Source organism: Lygodium microphyllum, chromosome 1 (genome assembly GCF_053477565.2).
Source record: "Lygodium microphyllum isolate KBCC chromosome 1, Lygodium_microphyllum_v1.1.10, whole genome shotgun sequence".
In the NCBI taxonomy this organism is placed as follows: domain Eukaryota; kingdom Viridiplantae; phylum Streptophyta; class Polypodiopsida; order Schizaeales; family Lygodiaceae; genus Lygodium; species Lygodium microphyllum.
Window position 1 is genome coordinate 10660502 of NC_141135.1, and position 24124 is coordinate 10684625.

At 43.7% G+C, this 24124-nt stretch overlaps 1 protein-coding gene across 1 annotated transcript in view; it reads right to left on the bottom strand.

Moving 5' to 3' along the window:
* LOC148040838 (pyruvate dehydrogenase E1 component subunit alpha-1, mitochondrial-like) overlaps nucleotides 1–23310 on the bottom strand; it is a 41474-nt gene extending 18164 nt beyond the window's left edge. The window contains exons 1-3 of the mRNA XM_087669150.1: nucleotides 22513–23310; nucleotides 245–324; nucleotides 79–156 (exon numbers count right to left, since the gene is read on the bottom strand). Of these exons, the coding sequence (XP_087525276.1) occupies nucleotides 79–156; nucleotides 245–324; nucleotides 22513–23212 (858 nt within the window). The 5' untranslated portion in view covers nucleotides 23213–23310. The remainder of the gene's footprint in view (nucleotides 1–78; nucleotides 157–244; nucleotides 325–22512) is intronic.
* Nucleotides 23311–24124: the final 814 nt, after the last annotated feature.

Here is a 24124-nt window from a genome sequence, read left to right on the forward strand (position 1 = left end):
GACGAAAACTACCGTTTATACATCATTACTAACAAAGGTCACAAATCACAAGAAAGCACATGTTTCAAAAGAACCTACAATAGGCCCATGCTTGAGAGCATATTCCTTTGCAAATCTCGTAGCTTGTTTGACAGCAAGTGCATCCATGCCATCGACCTGCAGCCCATATACACAATCCATCAAAATAAAATCCCTTATATTTCTGTTCATAAGAAGTATCACAAGACTCATAGAACACTAATACCTTCAGACCAGGAACATAATCACCACGTGTATAGTATTCTGGGCTTTTTGCAGCTCTCCATTCTGCTGTGCCCATTCCATCTACATACAACCAGAAAAGTGGAAAAGGTCAAAAGCTAAAGGAAAAAGACAAAATGTCAAAAGAGACACTTTGCAAATGATAATCTCTGTACAAAGATAGCAATATTAAGAACCAACAAAAACTACATCTACAAACTTTCCACTCAAGATCCTATCCAACATGCACTTAGATACCAACAAAGTCCTTACTTTTCAACCTCTTTCTGTATATGACAAAGGAATTGGGGCGAATTGTTAAAACATCTTTCAAAGTTCGAATCAGACACTTCTCCATTAACAATCCCCCTTACCCCTTAAGGCTGTATTTAAGGGTGAATTGAGAGATGTGTAGATTATATCTGTACATCACTACTACTACTAGCAAGTATAAGAACTTATGACTTCAATATTCCACTGTAATCAGCTCAATTTACAAAGCCAAGGAGATGAAATGATTACTAATAAGAGTGTTTTCTTCTGTAAGAAATGTAAGTATCAGATTTGCCAAGCGTCCAGATTAAATTACAGTATGTTTTAGCCTGTGTAAACACCTTGATGGTTACTTGGTAGTACTGTGCCGCCATGCAAAGTGCAACCTGTTTTATTTAGGCACTAAACAGATGTCACCATAGGTGAAAACACCCTCAGAAGGACAAAGATCCTGTAGAAAATCTCCTCATGGAGTCATATGACTCAAAGCACCACTGTCAATAAGCCAAGGTCTCTCGGAACACAAAGCATCCACTAAAGAGGGCTGCTCCAACAATGGATATCAAGGAAAATAAACTCAAAAGAATGAGACTTTCTAGGTCTTTGAGCTATTAACCAAGAAGGCATGCAAAAATGTTGAACAGGTCTATATACAAAGTGCAGCCCGTTATACTTTGTCTTCACAAGAGCACAAGAATGCACCTTTCTAAGCCTTCAAGCTATTAACCATAGTAGGAATATCAGTTTCATTAGGCACAAACAGATACACCATGTGTGTACGCAAGCAGCATCTTAAAAGCTCTCTCTTCAACAAATATAAGTACTCATTATCATGCCAATAAAACATGGAATGGTCGCAATAAATAAAGATGTACAATGTGACACCCTAGAGTTTGGACAAATGGTAACACAAAATGTCCAATGTGACACCCTAGAGTTTGGGCATGTGGCGATATGTGTGTTCTATCAGAAGTGGATGCTAGAACCGGTCTATGACTCATATAAAGCGGTAGTCCCTTCAATTAATACCTGGTCTTTTCACATACACACACAAATAGAGACCTCACTCCCTCGCTCAACACTAGATTGGCCCCGAAGACCGGCACCCTGTCGGTATTTCTTTATCAATTAAAAGATGGAAGGTTAAAATGTTCCAAAGTACAAAACCTGTGAACAGTTGGCTTTCATCTTTTCTGAGTAAATTTCAGATGCATACGCACAGTACAGCATATCCAGAACGGCATCCCTTTCTGAGTAAATTTCAGCTGCATAAGGACAATACAGCATATCCAGAACAACATCCCAAGTAGGAAAACACTTTCTGTGAGCATAACTCAATAATTCAAGTGTAGAATTGCAATCTGCAAAAATCTGCATTTACTGTTTTTCACCTATTTCTTGACTTGTTCTCAGCCTTCTTCCATTCCAAATCTGTTCCATACCAATTGGACTACAAACCCTTTTGACCCTGGCATCATTCTAGCAGTAAAACAATCCCACAAACAGTACTAAATCATAGCTGAAAACCCTGTTCCTATGTGGCGTGGTCATCACTTTCTTTAGTTCCTGCATTGGAGAAGCAATCAGCTGCTCCTAAACCTGGACAGTGAGGCTCTTGCCTCAGCAGAAGAGCAAAGAAAATACAGAACTGTACATTCAATTGAATCAGCCCATCGTGCAGAGCATTTCCTCTGAGAATAGAGAGAGAATTGATTAGAGGGAGCAAGCTCTACATCCGTACATGAGTCAGAGACGAGCAAGTACTCTCCATAGCTGATGTACTTGCAGCAATCTGCCCTCAGTCCCTGAAAACTTCACGCTCAGATCTGCCCCTCCTACCTATTACGTTTTTTTCTAAATGCGCTCTCTCTCTTTTTGGGAATTTGTGTCCAAATTGTGACACATGACATACATGTAACAATTTTCCCATTTAAACCTTCCGGTCTAAAATTCTCCATGATCGGTGCAAAATTTGACCTCAGCACAGACAAAGAATTAATCCTCGTGCAACAACGAAGATAATGACACAAACAAATTCTGGGGTCCAAAAATAATAACTCCCTAAATTTTAGGGATGGTAACCCCTGCATTCCTCAAGTTGTTCTGAGCAACTTTTATCATTGCAACCACATCAAAAAGTGTGATATAGCTCAATTACGGTGACTTTTATTCCGTGAGCATTCTCACATGTGCATCTTCTATCTTGGCCAAGCTCATTGTCCTGCACCATCTCCAGTGGCTAAGCACACAATCCCAAACCACTAGCATTCTATTTTTTAGTGCCCATTCAATCCGGTCCCAATGGCTGCCTCTTCTAGTCATGCAAAGATCCGGCTTAATCCAAGAGAACTCTGGGGGTAAAAAGCAACAACAACTAAAGAAAAGAAAAATAAAATATTTATATAAGTAAATAAGGAAAGCAACTGCAAAAAGTATCACCACCTGGTGACAGATGCAGCAATGGAAGCGTAGACAACTACTGTAATAAACTACATAAAATAAGAGTGAAGAGGAAAGAAGAAATACTACAAAGGAAAGAAAAACACTGCACAAGAACTCCGGAATAAAAATATGCTCAGGGAATAGAATCCATATACCAAAACATAAGAAAGTACACAAACAACGTGAGTCACCGATTGTATGGGCATTGGCACTGGCTTGCTCTCTCCACCAGTCCTTGCTATGGAAGTATACAAAGTAATACAATGAATCGGACAAGAGAAAGGAGTGCTTGAATAAATAGGCCAGAAATATGGCATCAATATGATCAGGTCGGCTAGCATTAACTGCTGGTCAGCTAGCAATAAATGTCTAAATCACCATGAAAATGGCAAATATAAAATGCCTATAATATCTAATTGTTGTCAGAGTGCAGCGATGCGGAAGCATGGAACCAAGACTGAGAGAGAGAGAGAATGCAGAGAGAAGAGAGAGAGAAAGAGACAGTGGAAGATGAAGATCTGTTGTATAAAGTGTGCTGTATACAAAGACATGCAGATATGTACACGAGCGCAGTGCGCGGGACTGCATGTCTCCACCTCGACGATGCAACCTGCTGTTCACCTCGAAGTCCGCTGCAGTCTGCACGATCTCCAGCCTGAAATCTGCAAACAGAGAAGTGTGGAAAACTATGCAGAACATCGGCTATAGATAGCGAGCCAGAATGCGCCCAGAATAGGCAGGTCGGCTGCATTAAATGCAGCCGACTAACCAATACAGGTCGGACTGCCACGTGGCAGTCCGACTGGTCAGTCCGACCAGTCTGCCTGTACGGCCAGGCCAGGACCTGATATCACTAACAATTGTGCCCAATCTAGTGGAACATACACAGACTCACACATGAACTGGCATATCCGCTAACACCCTCTCTCAAATCATAGGTGATCTGGTACACTATAGTATACAATGATAAGTCATTATAGTATATTCGACAAGGTCCATCATACAGAACCATCAATACCCAAGTAGTGGATGTGCAAGCCACTACAAAGGTGCCTCGAAGCGAACTCGATGTCAACATTGATCATACCAAAACCTGAAAATAGAAAAGAATCATAGCGACTCTTTATGTCTATCAACAATGTCTCTCAAATAGCAAATGTGACCATCTTGTCACCAATGCCGCAGCGCATCATCATGAACCTAGATATCAATCCCAACTCCAAGATTTGAAAACCTGCTAGACTTCAATTGATCCATCAAGGAAAGCCTTCTCTGGATTTTGTGTGCATGTATACATGTATAGATGAGACACAACTGCCCCACCTCACAACCCTCTCACACTCCCTCTCTGGCACACTGGAGAGTTGAGGGATGTGTTGGGAATAAAGGCTCATCGTGCCTTCTATAGTGTTTGGGTGTGCACGCATCCTTACACTTGTACTTTATATATATTATTAAAAACCTAAAGTGATACATATTTGTTATTGTACCCATACATTGAGTGTCGGGCTTTCACTCTCCCTCTCACTCTCTACTCTGAACTCTGCACTCACTCCCTCTCTCACTATGCATATCTCAGTTGTACTCTGTCCTCACACACACTTGTCTTCAAACTCGTATCAGAGCGGGCAAGGGGCACCTTGACAATTGGTCAGCTAACACATGCAACTGCCACACAAACACGCTAGCGAACAATCGAGAGACTAGTCAAGCGAACTGAGAGTAGGTGACGGGCTGCGGTGGTTAGGCGGGTCAATGGTCAGGTGAGCAAGCAACGTCAAACGGACGACATGCCAGCGCAAGCAACAGGGGCTGCGACAAGCTCCAACATGTCAACGCAGGGCCAGGCTAGCGACACATGACCAGGTAGCGCAATCAGGTGCACACAGCAAACGGAGGTGCAATCAAGCGAGCGCGACGGGACAAGTCAACGCAAGCAGGCCCAAGCATAGTGTGCAATCTTGACCCAAAACATCATTTGCCCACAAAATTTTGGGCCTTTTCACATTTCAATGAAATTTTTTCAATTTCACTGAAATTGTGCACACCAAACTCGAGAAAATTGGAGCTTTTGCAGAATTTCATCAATTTGTGCAAAAATTGCTTGGTATATGCACTTGGGTACATGTATTGATGCAATCTGGGCGGATTTTGTTGGGGGTAAAGGCGCCTCCGCCTAGCCGCCCGTATATTACTACACTGGCAATCACCGCCACTGCACACTGGTGGCGGGCGCCCGTCACTGTCACTTTATTCTTTATTCTCTTAGTGACAGTTTGAATAAAAGAAGGCCCCGTCACACATTGTGACTGTTGGAGTTCCCATTTCTTGTCTCTCTCTTCCTTGCTCTTACTCTCCCGCCATAGCTCTCGAGTGCAAGCTTCAATCCTTCTCATCTTTCAACTGGTATCAGAGCACGGCTTCCAACTCTTGAGCTTGGCTCATGGCATTCTCAGCTTCCCATCAACTCCCCACTCGCATTGGGTCTCCTTTCCGGCAACCATAGCTCATTCTCTTGAGAACCTGTCACTCCCCGGCTTCCCGAGCTTCTTCCCGGCCTATTGAGGCACCATCAGGGCATTGACATTGAGGTATTGCTTCATTATTTCAAAGTTTTACTTCAGTCCACAAGTCTAGATAAACAGGGTTTTCTTGCAAAGGCTTGGTGTAGGCCTTCTTTGGCCTCCATTTGTGCCCCCTTTGGGCCCCATTGTTGACACGTGGAACAGTAGACCCCCCCAACCAACTCACGTTTTTTTTTTTTGCGCCTGTTTCAAAATCTGGCCCAAAAATCACTCTTTTTGTCATATCTCGGGCATTCGGAACCCGATTCAGGCAAGGTAAAAGTCTAAGTTGGGGGCTCCGGACGCGATGGTGATATCGGATTTACCAAATTCTGATGACAGAATATTCTGCAACAGATTTCAGGTTTGAGACAGCATGTATTTGTATGCCTATGGCTTATGTGATGCTTCTGCTAATGTCTATTGATACCGGATCACTTGTGGATGTTATGCCTCTTATGTGAGACGCATTTGGAGCTGATTTAGCTCAGACATTGACTGTTTTGAACAATCCCAGATCTGTCCAAAACAGGACAGCCACCTGTTACTTCAATTTTATGCTTACAGGTCTTGGCATTTGATGCCCTATTATGCCCGGTTGGTGCCTATACATACGGAAATGTATGCCTATGGTTTTGACCTTGGATTGAGCACTGATTTGCTCAATTTACAAAGGTTATATGCTGCTGGAAACTTCAAGGCTGAAGCTATTTATGCTACAGTTGGGTTATGCCTATTGGTCATTGGGTGCTCCCGGCTACTCGGTATAATATAATGATGTGTTTGGACTATGCCACATGTCTTGTTTATGCTCCGAAATGCTTTTGAGCTGAAATTAGAGCTCGATTTGGGTTTGATGTCACTTCTTTGCAGCTGGCATTTCATCTATGACATGGTTTATGCCTAGGCTACCTAGTACAAGTTATGATGTCTTGGTGAATACTTTATGCTTTGGTTGTGAATGGCAGTTGTTTGAGATCGTCTCGACATTCATTTGAGTATTCCCTTGAGCAGTTGGACATTGACTTGGATTTTTCCGTTACGACTTGGCTTTTTCCATTACGACCTTACATACTATTGAGGCATTGTCTTGGTTACCTGTCTTTGGTACTCTAACTTGGTTTGATTGAGCTGTTGAGCTTGTTTATCCGCCTTTTGTGCCAGTGGAAGCATCTTGTATGCTTGATCGACATTGAGCAAGAGGTTTATGCTATTTTGAGCATTTTGCAGATACTTAAGACTTTGGGATCTCTTACACTTAAATGTTGCATGGTTCATGCACTGATATCTTGGAGTTGCTTTTGACCTGAGCTTGAGCTTTACACCCTTGTGAGCATACGCCTACTAGTGTCAGGTCTTGCCAGTGTTATGTATACTTTGCCCCAAATTGTCCAAGGGGTATGCCTACTCACTGACGGATGCTTTGGTGACATGTTTGGGTGTTTGCTCAGGATCTTGATAACTGTTTGGTGCTGATTTATGCCCATTTATGGCTGGTCATATCTTGGTTGTCATTTATTGACTTGGTGCAGTAATTTGGTCAGCAATTGACTCTCACAACACCCTGCTGTCATTTATTACAGCAAGCATATAACTCTGGATTGACATGGATTTTTCATGCTGAAATATTTTGAAATGATGTATTTTCACTAGTACTTGGTGGGCAGCAGCTTTGGTTACACTTTTCTTGCCATTTTCTCTCGATTTTGGTGATTTTTTTGTCATTTTCTGCAGTAAACAGCAAGCAATTTTGAACTGTCTACAGTCTTCCAGCCTGCATTATGGCGAGTTCATCCACTTATCATGCTATTTTCAACATCACTAAGCTTGATGGTACGAATAACTCTTATTGGAAAAGCCAGATTTAGCAGGTGTTGGTGCAGAAATCGCAGATCAAACCATTGAGGTTAAGCGGGCATCCGCTTGTAACTATACCAGATGAGGAATGGCTTGAGCTTGATGAGTTATGCAAGTCCACTATTGTATTCTCTCTCGCAGAACAGGTTCATTACAATGTATTTGAGGAAGAACAAAGTGCATGGCAATTGTGGGATAAAATCAAGAATCTCTATGACAAGAAAAGTCCAACGAGTCAGATGTATTGGCTGAAGCAGCTTATGGATCTGCGCATGAAGGAGAATGTGACTATGTCTGCTCACTTGAGCCAGTTCCATGCTATACTCAAAAACTTGACTTCGCAAGACATCACTTATGCAGAGGATGTCACTCCTCTTTTCTTGCTTGGTACTCTTAATGAGTCGTGGGATGTATTCTACACTGCATTATGTACCTCTACTGCTACCTTGAAATTATCTGATGTTGAGAGTGCTCTTCTGCAAAAAGAGGTTAACCGTAAGAATTTGGATGCCTCTCGTGTGTCACATGCTATGACAGTTAGAGGCAGGAATGATGGATATGGAAAGCATGGCAGTGGCAGTGGCCGTGGACGGGATTCTCAGAAATCTCGGTCCAAGTCTCGTGGAAAGTCACGTAACAAATCCCGTGGCAGGAATGCAGATGTTGTGAGTGCGCAACGGAAGAAGAAACACGAACACAAAGGGGGAGAGAGAGAGAGAGAGAGAGAGAGCAGAAAATGAAGGAAGAAAATCTGCACTGACTGAAATGAATGTTGAATACACTGAAATGGACTGATCAGTCCCTGCATGCAGCCCGGAGCATCAGTGAGGGCACCAGATCAGGCTGATGATGACGGCAGCACCGAAGACGGAGAAAGATGACGGATTCAGAGTGTGCACCTACCAAAGGAGGAGGGAAGATGATAATACAACTGACTGCCAAGTGGGAAATGGCTATAAATAGCCAAAAAACCCAAAAACTAACCGACCTGAAATTTGAGGCCATAAATATGTCCGACCAGCATTTAATGCTGATCCACGACCAGCATTCAACGCTGGTAAAAATGCCAAGAATGCTCAAAAAAATCCCAAAAAGGGTGGACAATGTCCGGCAAGTGAGGCAGGCTGAAGAATGCAAAAACTGCCCCAGGAAATGCACATAAAATCTCGACTGGAGGAAAAAATGCACTGAAATGCAATAAACTGAGTACTCTAGAATGAGCTACCTCCTCCGTCAAAACAAGTGATAGACAAGTCAAAGCTCCTAAAGTCCTCGTCTGACTCAGACAGAGGCTCACAGGCAGGAGATGACAAGGCATGACAAACATGACTGCTAACACCCCCTCTCAGATCTTGGATGTGGCGGAAGGCTAAGGGAGAAACGGATCCTGGGGTGGCAAGAGGAATGCCAAGGTCGATGAAGTCCGTCGATGAAGATTGCCGATGAAGAAACTCCTCGAGATCCTGGGAAGCCCACTCTAAAACAGTAGGGGCCAAGAAATCCACAACCGCATCACCGAGATCGTCCCCCTCTGAAAGGGATGGGGGGTATGAGGGAACCACAGGAGGAGAGGGTGGGGGATGGGAAGGAACTTGTGGAAAAGAGAGTGCACAAGTGGGAACAGGTGTAGCAATAGACAACTGCCTCGGAGGTCCCTGCATAAGAGAAGGGGAATGGAGCCTATAAAGCCCGCTCTCCTGCCAACCTGTCGCAATAACAGCCCCTGTAGAAGAATCCTCAATACAAACGGCCTGCTCAGTGAAGACAACCCGGGTACCAAGCCTAGGAAGGCCATAGACTGAGAGGAGTGGAAAGCCCAAGTGAGGAACATAAAGAGCCTAGGAAAGGAAGCTCGACGCACGGTCGGGAAATAAAGACAAAGTGCCAACATCACAAATAGGCACCGAAACAATGTCACCAACAGTGACTAAACCCTTAGAAGGGCATAGATCCTGCAACAAATCACCTCGGGGAGTCATATGACTAGAAGCTCCACTATCAACCAGCCAAGGCCTCTCAGAAGATGAGGCAACCACTGAAGAAGGCTCCTCCAAGTTAACAATATGAAGGAACACTGACTCATGGGTAACCGCCGGAGTAGAGATAGAAGGCTTAGATGTTTTAGCTCCATCCTTCGCTCCTAGACGAAGGTGAGGGTACTTCTTCCAACATTTCTCCTCTGGATGTGTCCCCTTCCCACAGTATGGGCATTTAGGCTTCTCCGAGTCGGAGTCAGAACCTGAAGAACTCTCCTGTCTTTTAGCCTATGACTTCCCTTCCTTTTGTGTCCCCCCTCTTGAACCTGCAACAAAAGCTTTGATGGAGGTGGATCCACTGGCTACCTTTTTGGCGTGCTCGTCATGCTCCAAAACAAGCGGGGCAAGCTCCTCCCATAGAAGCTTCTCACGGGTCCTCGATGTAAGAAGGCTGGTGTAGAAGACATCAAAACAGGAAGATGGCAGCTGAGTCAAAAGAATCATGGCCATATCCTCGGAAGAGATCATCCTATCAAGGGACGCAAGCTCATCCCTCATGTCCTCCAACCTGTTGATATGATTCTTCATGGAGGAAGAATCATCAATCTTCATGGAAGAAGAATCATCAACAACGAGCATTCGTAATTTCTTCTCGAGAGTAATCCGATGGGCAAAAGTCTTCTAATGGTACAAAGAAGCAAGCTTTGTCCACACTTCCGCTGCTTTCCGCAACCTGTGCACATGCACTAGCACAGAATCCTGTAAGCTCATAAAGAGGAAAGATCGAGCTCGTGAGTTGAGCCGATCCCGTAAGGCCACACGATCCATCAATGATCCAACGGTGGGATCCTCCACTAGACAGGAAATAGGGTGGGTAACAAACTCCCAAAGATCAAAGGTATCAAGGATACACTCCACCTTACACGACCAAAGCGAGTAGTTAGAACCATCAAGCCGGTCTTCTTTGGGCAAAGAAGGGAGTACAGGCACCTGTATAGAGGGTGCCATGGAAGGCATATGAAGGCCAGCAAAACGAGCCTTCTGTGAAACATGGAGAGAACGCGGAATAAAGGGATCTCGGTCAAATGGGCTAGGTGACCTCTAGTCGTCGCGTGAACTAGCACGAAAGTCTCTCTGTCTCTCAAAGGAAGAAATAGAGACCTCATCCTCTGAATCAGCAAAGAACTGGTGATAAGACATCTTCGTATATATCTACAAGCACCAAACAATCTGCAACCAACAGACAGTGAAGATGGAGCCGCCTATGTCAGAAAAGACCCAAAAGATGCTGTCGCCTGCAAGAGGAGAGAGAAAATGCTGCCGCCTGGAGAGAAACTGTCGCCTATCCTCCAGATGATGACGCCTTCTCCTCTGCTGATGTTGACCACCTCCTGTTGGAGGCGTTTGATGCAAACGCAGGCTGCAAACACCTAGAAAACTGTTGCCTACTCCTCCTGATCCTGCAAAACAACAAATCGCAGGTATGGAAGGCTGCGTTTCAGCCTGGACAGCACCGCCAAGGGCTGGAAAGGAGGGAAGAAAGGCTGCACTTGATGGTGTCCTCCTCTACAATGGAAGCTCTCCTCTGTGCTCTCAGTTAGGCGATGATACCATGTGAGAGTGCGCAATGGAAAAAGAAACATGAACACAGAGGGGAAGAGAGAGAGAGAGAAAGCAGAAAATGAAGGAAGAAAATCTGCACTAACTGAAATGAATGCTGAATACACTGAAATGGACTGATCAATCCCTGCACGCAGCCCGGAGCGTCACTGAGGACACCAGATCGGGCTGATGATGACGGCAGCACCGAAGACAGAGGAAGATGACGGAGTTGGAGTGTGCACCTGCCAAAGGAGGAGGGAAGATGATAATATAACTGACTGCCAAGTGGGAAATGGCTATAAATAGCCAAAAAACCCAAAAACTGGCCGACCTGAAATTTGAGGCCATAAATATGTCCGACCAGCATTTAATGCTGATCCGACCAGCATTTAATGCTGGTAAAAATGCCAGGAATGCTCAGAAAAATCCCGGAAAGGGTGGACAATGTCCGGCAAGTGAGGCAGGCTGAAGAATGCAGAAACTGCCCCAGGAAATGCACATAAAATCCCGACTGGAGGAGAAAATGCACTGAAATGCAATAAACTGAGTGCTCTAGAATGAGCTACCTCCTCCGTCAAAACAAGTGATAGACAAGTCAAAGCTCCTAAAGTCCTCGTCTGACTCAGACAGAGGCTCACAGGCAGGAGATGACAAGGCATGACAAACATGACTGCTAACAGATGTTACTTGTCACCATTGTGGAAAAAAGGGCCATATTAGGCCACAATGCCATGAACTGCGCAATGAAAGGCGCAAAGATAAGGGGAAAGACAAAGCGCAGGATAAGTCTTCTGATCGCAGTATATTGCTTGCAAAGTCCAGTGTTAAAATTGAAGAGATCAATGTTATGCAGCCTGAGGATGTTGATGATGATGATTATATCCTTGCAGCTTATTCTAGTGCTTCGCACATGACAGAGATACACTCTTATGTATGCACAGTGTTGGCTCTTGGACTCAGGTGCGTCCTTTCATGTGACACCTTGCCGAGAGTGGTTTCATTCATATCGTACTGTTTCAGGTTCTGTGCGCTTGGGTGATGACAGCTCTCTTGATATTGTGGACATTGGTGATGTTAGATTGCAGTTTCCTTCTGGCAGCAGTTTTGTTATACAGGATGTACGTCATGTACCTGCTTTGACACGTAGTCTCCTGTCAGCTGGACAGCTTGATGACGCAGGTTATCGTGTATCTTTTAGAGACTCTGCATGGAAGATTACTCGTGGCAGCCTTGTGATTACGAGAGGTGCCAAGGCTGGCAGCCTCTATCCCTTGATTGTATCCACTTCTTCCCTTAATCATGTTTTGTCTGTGGGTTCTATCCCACATGTATCTCTTTGGTATGCTCGTTTGGGCCATATGTCTTTGAAGGGAATGAAAATGCTTTCTGGTTTGCAGTACTTACCGCCCCTTGATTATGCATATTTTGATTCATGTGAGCATTGTCTTTATGGCAGGGAGACTAGGTCTATGCATAAGAAGTCTGGTAGGCCACGCATGAGTGAGCCCTTGGCATTGGTACATTCCGATATCTGTGGGCCCATGCCTTGTCAGTCTATGGGTGGTGCAAAGTATTTTGTTACTTTCATAGATGATTTTTCACGGAAAGTTTGGGCTTATCCCATTAAGCTGAAATCCGATGTCTTGCCTGTGTTTCAGAGATGGCTTGCATTGGTTGAGAACCAGTCTGGGTATAGGCTAAAATGCCTAAAGACGGATAATGGGGGTGAGTATGTCTCACGTACTTTTGAGCAGTTATGTAATGAGAGAGGTATTAAGCGTCCGTTGATCGCCCCCTACACCCCCCCCCCCCAACAATGGTTTGGCTGAGCGGATGAATAGAGCCATCTAGGAGCGTGTACGCAGTATCCTTAGCCACGCAGGCCTACCACAGAGCTTTTGGACTGAGGCAGTTAGTACAATTGTGCATGTCATAAACAGATCACCTTCTAGTGGTTTGGATTTCCAGGTTGCACAGAAGGTATGGACTGGAAAACCTCCCTCTTATGCGCATCTCCGTATCTTTGAATGTGAGGCATTTTGCCATGTGCCCAGGGACAAGAGAAGTAAGCCGGATCCTAAGAGTGTCAAATGCATTTTCCTTGGTTATGGGGATGCAAGCGAGATGGATTACCGTCTCTGGGATCCGCAGACGCGGAAGGTCATCCGCCGTCATGATGTAGTCTTCCATGAAAACAAGATGCATCGGCAGCCTAAGAGAGTTGTTGAGATCTGCAGGGTCATATTTCAGGAGGAGCCGAGAGCTCCCGCACAACCAGTTGGACAGCCTACAGCTGCAGCAGATGCTCATGGTCAGGGTGTTGGACAGGCAGCAAAGCCTACCGTGAGACGATCACCTAGAGACAGACGTCCACCTGATAGATTTCGGCCCTCGATGCATTATGTCTTGGTTACAGATACACGAGAGCCTTTCACTTATGATGAGACTATGCGCAGGGGTGACAGTCACTCCTGGGAGAGGGCTATGCAGTCTGAGATAGACTCCTTGCATAAGAATGACACTTGGGATTTGGTTTCCTTGCCTACGAGCAAGAAGGCTTTGCCATGCAAGTGGATGTACAAGCTGAAAAGTACCCTTGGACACCCCAAGCCGACATACAAGGCCAGACTGGTAGCAAAGGGTTTTAAGTAGGAGCATGGTATGGACTTTGATGAGGTCTTTTCTCCTATGGTTAAGATAACCACCTTGCGCTTAGTCTTGGCTTTGGTTGCTCAGCTTGACTTGGATTTATACCAGATGAATATCAAGACGGCTTTCTTACATAGGGACTTGCATGATGAGATTTATATGGAGCAACCTAAGGCCTTTGCAGAACCTGGCAGGGAGCACCTAGTGTGCAAATTGAAGAAAGGTCTTTATGGCTTGAAGCAGGCACCTAGGAAGTGGTATCATAAGTTTCATGCCTTTATACAGTCACAGGGCTACAACAAGAGTGCTATGGATCCGTGTCTTTACACAAAGAAAGCCCGTGATGGTTCTTTATTGATTTTGGTCCTCTATGTGAATAATATGCTAATAGCAGGAAAAGCTCATGATAAGCTAGATGCTCTTAAGGCTCAGCTCAAGAAGAGATTTGAGATGAAAGATCTGGGACAGGCCTCTCACATACTTGGTATGCGCATTAGATGCGATAGGCATCAGGGACTCCTCTACTTGTCACAGAGCGAGTACATTCATAAAGTCCTTGAACGCTTCCAAATGCAGGACGTAAAGCCTATTGGCTGTCCATTGCCTTCTTATGTGAAGGTATCACAGGCTGATTGTCCGCAGACAAATTAGCAGAGGGCCGAGATGGCTAAGATTCCCTATGCATCCGCAGTGGGCAATCTTATATATGCCATGATAGCCACTCGTCCAGATATTGCCTTTGCAGTTAGTGTTGTGGCACGCTATATGGCTACACCTGGCAAGAAGCATTGGGATGCCGTAAAGGGTATCATGAGGTTCCTGAAGGGCACTGCAGATATATGCATATGCTATGCCAGCTAGGATATAGGAGTCGTGGGGTACACTGACTCTGATTATGCAGAACATGCAGATAGTAGGAAGTCCACTTCCGGCTATGTACTCACCTATGCTGGAGGTGCTGTTTCTTGGATGTCCAGGGTGCAGAAATGCACGGCCCTTTCTACTACAGAAGCCGAGTATGTTGCAACCACTGAGGCTTGCAAGGAGGCCATTTGGTTGGGTCGTTTGGTTGTTGACCTTGATATTGATGCTATCCCTACACTGCATTCGGATTCTATGAGTGCTATTCAGTTAGTCAAGAATCCGGTCTTCCATGCGAAGACGAAACACATTGAGGTAAGGTATCACTTCATACGTGGGGTCGTTGAGGACAAGTCTGTTGATCTTGTCAAGATCTCGACTGACCAGAATCCTGTAAATCTGCTCACGAAAAGCCTCTCTACAAAGCGCTTTGTCTTCCTCAGAAGGTTGATGGGCGTGGGATGAGATGACGTCTTTCCTCATCCTGTTGTACATGTGTACATGTTGTACTGTCTTTTTCTTTTTCTTTTCATTCCTCACTAGGGCAAATTCACCTTTAAGTGGGAGGTTGTTGGGGGTAAAGGCGCCTCCGCCTAGCAGCCCGTGTATTACTACACTAACAGTCACCGCCACTGCACACTGCAAGTGGCGGACGCCCGTCACCGTCACTTTATTCTTTATTCTTTTAGTGACAGTTTGAATAAAGGAAGGCCCGATCACACATTGTGACTATTGAAGTTCCCATTTCTTGTCTCTCTTTTCCTTGCTCTTGCTCTCCTGCCATAGCTCTCGAGTGCAAGCTTCGATCCTTCACACCTTTCAAATTTCCTTTTGAAAATTTAGGGCTTTTGAACGAAATTGTCAAATTTGTGCTCGAGAATGCTTTTGGAGCAAAAATTGTAGTCAAATTTTGGGGATTTCACATGTAATTGGTGCATTGGCCTCTAAATGTGGCTGTAATTGCTTGTGGAGTGCAGTAGCAAACACTCTCTAATTCTGAAAATCAATTTGCAGATCTGAAATTTCTGCAATCTCTTGATTTTCACTGCTGGTTGGTACTTGCAATGTACCTGGTCATTTATGTGACATTTGGGTTTGCATCTGTTGACGTTTGAGTCAATTTAGTGCTGCAAATCATGGCTGGAAATAGTGACAGCAGCAATCTTTTGCACATCAAGAAGCTTGAGGGTGCACATAACTTTGCAATATGGCAAAAACAATGCTACAATGTCTCGGTGCATAAGAAACAGGTGAAGCCCATCAAAGCAAAGGAAAAAAAACCCAACAGGTATGGAACAAGAAGAGTGGGATGATTTGGATGAGCTTGCACGCTCTACCATTGAGCTCTCAATGTCAGAAAACTTGCTCTTTAACATTGAGAAGCTGAATTCAGCATCTGCAATGTGGCAAAGACTTGAAGAATTGTATGCTCAAAAAAGTGCAGCCAGCAAGGTTTATTGGCTGAAAAAGTTGATGGACTTTCACATGAAGGAAGATACAACCATGTCTGTACATTTGAACACGCTCAATTCAATTTTCAGCCTGCTGATTCCTTTGGATTTCCATATAGATGATGAGTTCAAAGCTACTTTCTTGCTATGCACTTTGCCTAAAAGTTGGGATACTTTCAAGACAGCTTTGAGTAACTCAAATGCTCAACTGTTATATTCTGATGTGGAGAGTTCTTTGCTGATGGAAGAACTCAACAGGCAAAATAATTCAGCAAACAAGTCTTCTAATGCATTGCACACTAGGGGCAGATTTCAACAAAAGGGCAATTCTGAAAATAGAGCACGCAGTAAGTCTCGTGGCAAAAATGTGAAGTGTCATCATTGTAACAAGAAAGGCACTACAAACGGGACTGTTTTCAATTGAAGAAAGAGAGGCAAGAACAAAAACACTGAAGACAACAAGACTGAGAAAAAAGACAGCTAGCTTGCAAAAAATAGTAGTGTGAAGATAGAGGAGGTAAATGTAGTCACTCATGAGAATGGCAGTAACAATGATGTACTTCTTGCTTCTTTGAGTGCACATGCACTGATTGCAAATTCTGAGGATGACATGCACACTTGGATACTTGATTCAGGTGCATCTTTTCATGTTACAACACATCATGAGTGGTTTTCTGAATACAATGGTGGTGCACGTGGTGTTGTTCACTTGGGAGATAGCTATGCATGTAAAATTGCAGGCATTGGCAATGTAAAATTGGAATTTCAGTATGGCCCCGAGTTTGTTTTGCATAATGTGGGGCATGTACCTCAGCTCAAGAAGAGCTTGATAAGCATAGGGTAGCTAGACAACGAAGGCTATCACACCACCTTTGGGGATAGCAAAAGGAAATTTTGTAAGGACTCTCAGATTGTTGCCAAGGGCTCCAAAAGTGATACTTTTTTTGCATGTATCTAGCATGCGTAACCATGTCATTGCCATAACCGAGTAGCTAAGTTTTTCTTTGTGGCATAGCTAGTTGGGACACATGAGTCAAATTGGATGAAAGTGCTTTCTCATTTGGGCTATTTGCCATCTTTGGCATGTGCTGATTTTGAACAATGTGATCATTGTATTTATGGTAAGCATACTCAAAAGTCACATAAAAAATCTATTTCTCTAAAGTCTTCACCCTTAGAGTTGGTATTGTTGGGTGTAAAGCCCCTTTGGATGTATACTCCCATTAATCCCGTCTGTATAAACTTACATGTATGAATACACCCTTTTACTTGTACCCTAACATATAAATACATTTTTAATCTATGTGTATCATGCAACACATTGGTACACTCACATTTGATTCCGTCACTCTTAGCTCTTAGCTCTATCCCTTCTCATTCCTGTCTCAAACTCCATAGCACTCTCGTGCAACAAACTGGTATCAGAGCATTGGATACAGCGTTCACACTTCCCAAGAGTGTGCCAAGTCGTGGGACTGGCGATAGTCGACAAGTAGTAGTTGAGAAGACGACCAGGTAGCAGTCAAGAAGACGACCAATGCAGGTCGTGTGCTGCAAACAAGGCACATCATGTGCTGTGTGACCAAAACCAGCAGGCGACCAGGCCTGACAACTATCACAAGTCACGTGTGACAGGGCGACGGGGCTGACCTGCGGGTGACGGGCTAGACGGACACATGCGATGGGTCAGGCGACTAATCGGGCAAACGGGGGTCAACGATTTGAAAAGTTTTTTTAAATCTACAATTTCTCTCTCCTTTTTCTATCGGTTGTTCACGTGCACAAGCACACAATACCATTTTGGCTGAAAGTTTTGGGGGTTTTCCCGAATTCAAGAACCGTGATTCAAAATAGGACAATCTGACCAAGAAACTGCAGAAATTGTGAATATTGGCTCCGTAAATTTTGGGGCTTTTCTCATATCAATGAAATTTTACTTAGCCAAGTCAAATTATTGACATTGGTGCACATTTTGACCTAAGAATTTTGGGGCTTTTGCAAGATTTTGGCAAATTTTGCTACTTTTGCCCATTCTATGCTCTTGGGTTCATGCATTAATGCAATCAAGGCAAATTGGTCAATAAAATTTTGGGGTTTTTTCTGAAATTTGACAATTTTGGCGAAATTGATGTCTAAAATATACATTGGAAACATTGTTGAAGCAATCTTGGTGCTATAAGCTATGGGATTTATCTCCCACTTGAGAGATTTTGAAGAAATTGCATTGAATCTTGGTGTTTTTTGTGTATCAAAAGTTGACTTGGTCACATATGCATGCAGTACACATGTTGGGCAGCTCCCATTGAGTTTATGTTTTACTGAATAGTCATGTTGCAGCAGTCTTAGTGATCACTTGCAGATCTGGGATTGTTGCAGATGTACTTTTGGTGATACTACTGAAAGTCATCCTTTCTACTGTTGTACATGTACTTTGACTGAAAATTAGGCTGATATTAGCTGAATATTCAGCTCATTGTTTGTTGTCATAAATTGCAGTATTGATCTTTGGGTGCATTGTTGAAAAATGGCCGCAAATGCTTCAAGCAGCAATGACACTAAATCCCTTCTTGAAATCATAAGGTTTGATGGCACTGGTTTCGACACTTGTGGAAGGACAAGACACAAGGCATTTCGTTGCTCAAGGATTGTGATTATGCTCTTTTGAAAGTCAAGCCTACAGCTATGACAAATGAGGATTGGGTAAGACTCAACAAGAAGGCCATTGCATACATTAAAATGGTTGTATTTGATGATGTACTCACAAACATTAAGCGTCTTGATATAGCTTATGCCATATGGAAAAAGTTGATGGACACTTATGAAAATATAACTCCAGTAAATCAAGTGCATCTCATGCGCAAGCTTGTAAACATGGAGTTGGATGAGTCTAAGCCAGCATCAGAGCATTTGAGTGCTTTCACAGGGATTTTGAGCCAGTTGTAGAACTCTAGTTTGCAGCCCTTCAATGATAAATTAAAGGCTATTTTCTTATTGATAACTTTGCCTGATAGCTGGGAGTCTCTAGTTGTTTCATTGAGCAACAGCCTTGCTTTAACCTTTGATGGTGTTAGGGGCTCTATTCTCAATGAGGAGATTAAAAGAAAGTCTAGTGAAGAAAGCAGTGGTTCAGCCTATCATCTTAGAGACACGTCAGAAAGGAGGGGTAATACAAGAAATAAAGGCAAAAGCAAGAGTAAAAGCAAGGGCAAACAACAGGATGTTATTTTACTCACCGTGCCTTTTACGGTGTTCATGTGTACACGCACCCTTACACTTATACTTTATATATATTATCAAAAACCTAAAGTGGTACATCTTTGTTATTGTACCCATACATTGAGTATCGTGCTCTCATGCTCCTCTGAACTCTGCACTCACTTCCTCTCTCACTAAGCATATCTCAGCCATGCTATCTCAATCCTCACGCACACTTGTCTTCAAGATGTCATGCATCACTTGTACTAGCAAGCTAAAAGGGAGGCCCCTGAAACCTTCCCCAAGACCATAAAGCAAGAGCCTAAAGTGGACCTATCAACGAGGAAGACTCGCCAAGAGAGTCATCACCCTTTGTCATTGTCCGCGCCACCTTCTTTTGTAAAGCTACTAATGTCCTGCAATCCTTCTATAGATATCCCTTCTTGCCACAAGAATAGCATTGAGACTTCTTCTTCTTCTTCCATATGTCACCCCTCTCTAAAATTGGAACATCTAGAGCACCAAGAGACAGCATTCTCATCAAAACCTATATCTCAATATAGCAAGTGTCCAATATAACACTCATAGATAAGGAAACAATGGTTGCATGCTGAGCATCAGTATGAGAAGACAGAGGAGCCATGATAAGGGAGATACAAAGAAGATGAGTAGAGACGAGATCGTAAGGGATAGATGTGTGCCAAAAAATACAAACTCCCAAGAGTTTTAAGAGTTCAAGCAGTAAAGAAAACACAAAGAGAATGGATCGACTATACAAAGAGTGTGGTGTAGAGAACCCTCTCTAAAGGTGACAAGTAAATCACAAAGGTTGATCAAAAAGAAATCAAGAGAAATTAGACCGAACGCAACCAAGCAAAGATCGAACCAAGAGTTGGCAACAACAAGAGGCCTAAAAATACTGTCACCAAACCTTGAAAGGGTCAGAAACCTCAAAATGCAGATAGAGTAAGTAGTAAACGCAGCCATACAGTTGATTAAACAAGTCGCCTCAACCTGCAAACACAAAATGCAAATGCAGCCTGGGAAACACACAATTTAGAGAGTCAATAACAGGTCCCCGATCCTAACACAAACCCCAAAATAGTAAACGTAGATGGCAGGCTGCAAAATGCACTATAGTCCAATCAGCATCAGAAAACTCAAAACGAAGATCTGCAACAGAAGAAATCAGCACCAGCACACCTCAAATGGCTAATCACCAGATGGGAGCAAAGTCCAACCTGAAATCTGATACCATGTCAAAAGTGGATGTAGCAATGGAAGCGTAAACAACTACTATAATAAATTGCATAACACAAGCGTGAAGAGAAAAGAAGACACACTACAAAGGAAAGAAAAACACTGCACATGAACTTAGAAATAAAAATATGCTCGAAACCCCTCTCTGGATCTTGTGCACCTATATACCTGTATAGATGAGGCACAACTACTCCACCTCACCACCCTCTCACATTGCCTCTCTGGCACACTGGAGAGTTGAGGGATGTCATGCATCACTTGTACGAGCAAGCTAGAAGGTAGGCCCCTGCAACCATCGCCAGGACCATAGAGCAAGAGCCTAAACTTGGACCTGTCAACGAGAAAAACTCACCAAGAGAGTCATCACCCTTCGTCATTGTCCATGCTACCTTCTTTCATAAAGCTACTAATGTCTTCAATCCTTCTACAGATATCCCTTCTTGCCACAAGAATAACACTAAGACTTCCTATTCTTCTCCTTCTTCTTCTTCTTCTTCTTCCATATATCACCCCTCTCTAAAATTGGAACATCTGGAGCACCAAGAGATAGCATCCCCATCAAAACCTATATCTCAATACAACAAGTATCCAACATAACACTCATAGATGAGGAAACAATGGCTGCATGCTAGGCATCAGTATGAGAAGCCAGAGGAGCCATGATAAGGGAGATACAAAGATGAGTAGAGAAAAATCGTGAGGGATAGATGTGTATCAAAAAATACAGACTCGCAAGAGTTTCAAGAGTTTATGCAATCAAGGAAACACATAGAGAATGGATCGACCATACAAAGAGTGTGGTGTAGAGAAACACAACCACCAAATACATAAGAACCCTCTCTAAGGGTGAGAAGTGAATCACAGAGGCTGATCAGAAAGAAATCAAGAGAAATTCAACCAAACGCAGCTAGGCAAAGATCAAACAAAGAGTTAGCAACAGCTAGAGACCTGAAAATACTATCACCCAACCTTCAAAGGGTCAGAAAGGTGGAAATACAGACACCTCAAGAAAAAACGCAGATAGAGTAAGCAATAAATGCAGCCATACAGCAAGTTAAACAGGTCACCTCAGCCTGCAAACACAAAATGCAGATGCAACCTGTGAAAACGCAGAGTTTAAAGAGTCAATAACAGGTCCCCAGCCCTTAAATAGTCCCCAAAATAGTAATCGTAATGGCAGGCTGCAAAATGCAGAGTAGTCCAATCAGCATCAAAAAACTCAAAACAAAGATCTGCAGCAGAAGAAATCAGCACCAATACACCTCAGATGGCTGATCACCAGACAGGAGCAAAGCCCAACCTGAAATCTGATACCATGTCAGAAGTGGATGCAGCAATGGAAGCATAGAACTGCTGTAATAAACTGCGTAACACAAGAGTGAAGAGAAAAGAAGAAACGCTACAAAGGAAATGGTCGGCTACAAATAAATGCCTACATCACCATGAAAATGACAAATATAAAATGCCTAAAATATCTAATTGTGCCCAGCCCAGTGGAACATGCAGAGACTTACACATGAACTGACATATCCACTAACATGTTCTCTAGATGGGCACAAATCAATTATCTAAATAATCAGCAAGAGAATTTAGCTTTTTGCAAGAGCTCCACATCTAAAGATGCTTGACCTTTGAAACAGGCCATTTAAGGGAAAGCAATGTGAACTCATGACCAGCCCCTTGCAAAATGACCAGGCACAAAAAAAGTCAAAGTTCACACTAGCACGCCTGACATAAGCCAGGAACCTTCATGATCGGATCAGTAGCATAACTGTGTCAAGATTGTGAGTTCCTCCCCCATCAAACTCTCTAGACAGTAAAAGGAGAAAGTGCACAATACCGTGTGGTACTTGTGTGACACTTCATAAGTGCTACCAAATGCTGCAAATGTGACATACAATTGCAATCAGGCACACCATGCAAACACAGGGAAATGGATTATTGTGATATGATTTACAAGTGTCACAACATTGGTGCTTGGTAGACAAGTGGACACCCACATAATAATTCTTACCATTATTTCCATATAATGTGGTAAGAAATGAGAAACATAAAATACAGAGCTGAAAGCAGACTGGTAACTGCAGATATTAAGAAACAGGATTTCTGTTTGTTTGGTGTATTCAAGGCCAAGACACTTACAGTGGTTGTTCTCGCACACATAAATGGCCGGTAGATCCCAAAGGGCCGCAATGTTCAGGGACTCAAACAACTGCCCTTGGTTTGCAGCTCCATCACCATACAGAGCAAATGTGACCCCTTCAACTTTCTGGTATTTCTGCGCAAAAGCGAGACCGGCACCCAAGGGGATCTGCGCTCCAACAATCCCATGCCCTCCATAAAAGCCGTTCTCCTTCTTATAGAAATGCATGGATCCACCTTTCCCATCTGTGCAGCCATCTCGCCGCCCCATGAGTTCTGCAAAGACGTCTTTCAAGGAGCCACCACGGCTAAGGTAAGTACAATGATCCCTGTAAGCTGTGATGACGTTGTCCTGCCTGGTTATGCCAGCCTCCATGCCAATACAGATAGCCTCCTGGCCGTCATACAGGTGGCAAAATCCTCTGATCATTTTTGATTTGTACAGCTGGTCTGCGGCAATCTCCATGCGGCGCATGCGCACCATGTTAGTGAAGAATCCGACTAGCTCTTTAGCGGAGGTGTCCACGATCTGCGGAGGCGGGTCAATCTTGTGGGCCTTGAAGGGGACTGCGATCTCGACATCGAAGGGGGTGCAGTCGGTGGAGAGGTGCCTGCACGAGAGGCCAGCATGGAGGGAAGGCAGGATCCTGCATGCGAGGGCAGATCTCCTGGGGGCCTTGAGCAAGGCCGCAGCAGCCATGGGGAGAGGCGAAACACGCACGTTCTTCTCCTCCCGAAAAACCAAGCCACGGTGCTTCCTTCGTTCTTGGTCGCGACGACTGGTAAAAATGCACGTGAGGCAGAAAACCAAACGCAATTTAAATAGGCTTACTGAATTTTTCGGACAAAAACCTTTAAGGCTTCAACGTTGACAATTTGCAAGATGTTGAAAGGTTTTTAAAATCCACGTCCCCGTCCACCATGGGCTAGTGACAAGTGGCCTTTGCACAAGTTTTTTAGCTATAAACCTTTATTATTAACGACAATTTGCATACAAGCATGAAGCATGGGCTAGTGTGGGGACTTGAGAGTAGGTTTTACATAAGTTTTTTAAACAAAGTTTATGTTCAGATGAGCAATGGTAGAGATATATCAAAGGGGCGTACTTTTGATGTGGCATCCCCCAAATGGCTAAGACTTCCCTTCTCTTTCTATCGAACCCACCCTCTTTCTACCAACTCCTCCCTCTCGGAAGAGCCTTGGCACTAAGAATAAACCTCTCTTTGCCTTCTTCTAGCACGCTATGCCTCCCATTTCACTGTTCAAACAAAGGAGGCGGAAGGTTGGTCATGGTTTACATCTTGGAAGCTTCAGATTGGTGATTTTGCCAAGATCCCTTTCATAAAGAACTCTTCTTCTTTACCACAACCCTTCTTTTCTAATTTAGCTATAAATATAAGATATGGGAAGCTATTTAAGGTAATTGAAGCAATAGATGATAGGCCCTTCTGAGGAGTATATAGCAAGAGGGAGTGGGGCAAGAGAAGCGTGAGCACGGAAATTTCTCATCAAGAAGACAAGGAGGATACTCTATGAGTTCTCAAATTCAATTCCTCCATCTCTTCTATCCTATTTCCCTGTGGAATCAAGACTCTTCTCAATTTCTCGAAAT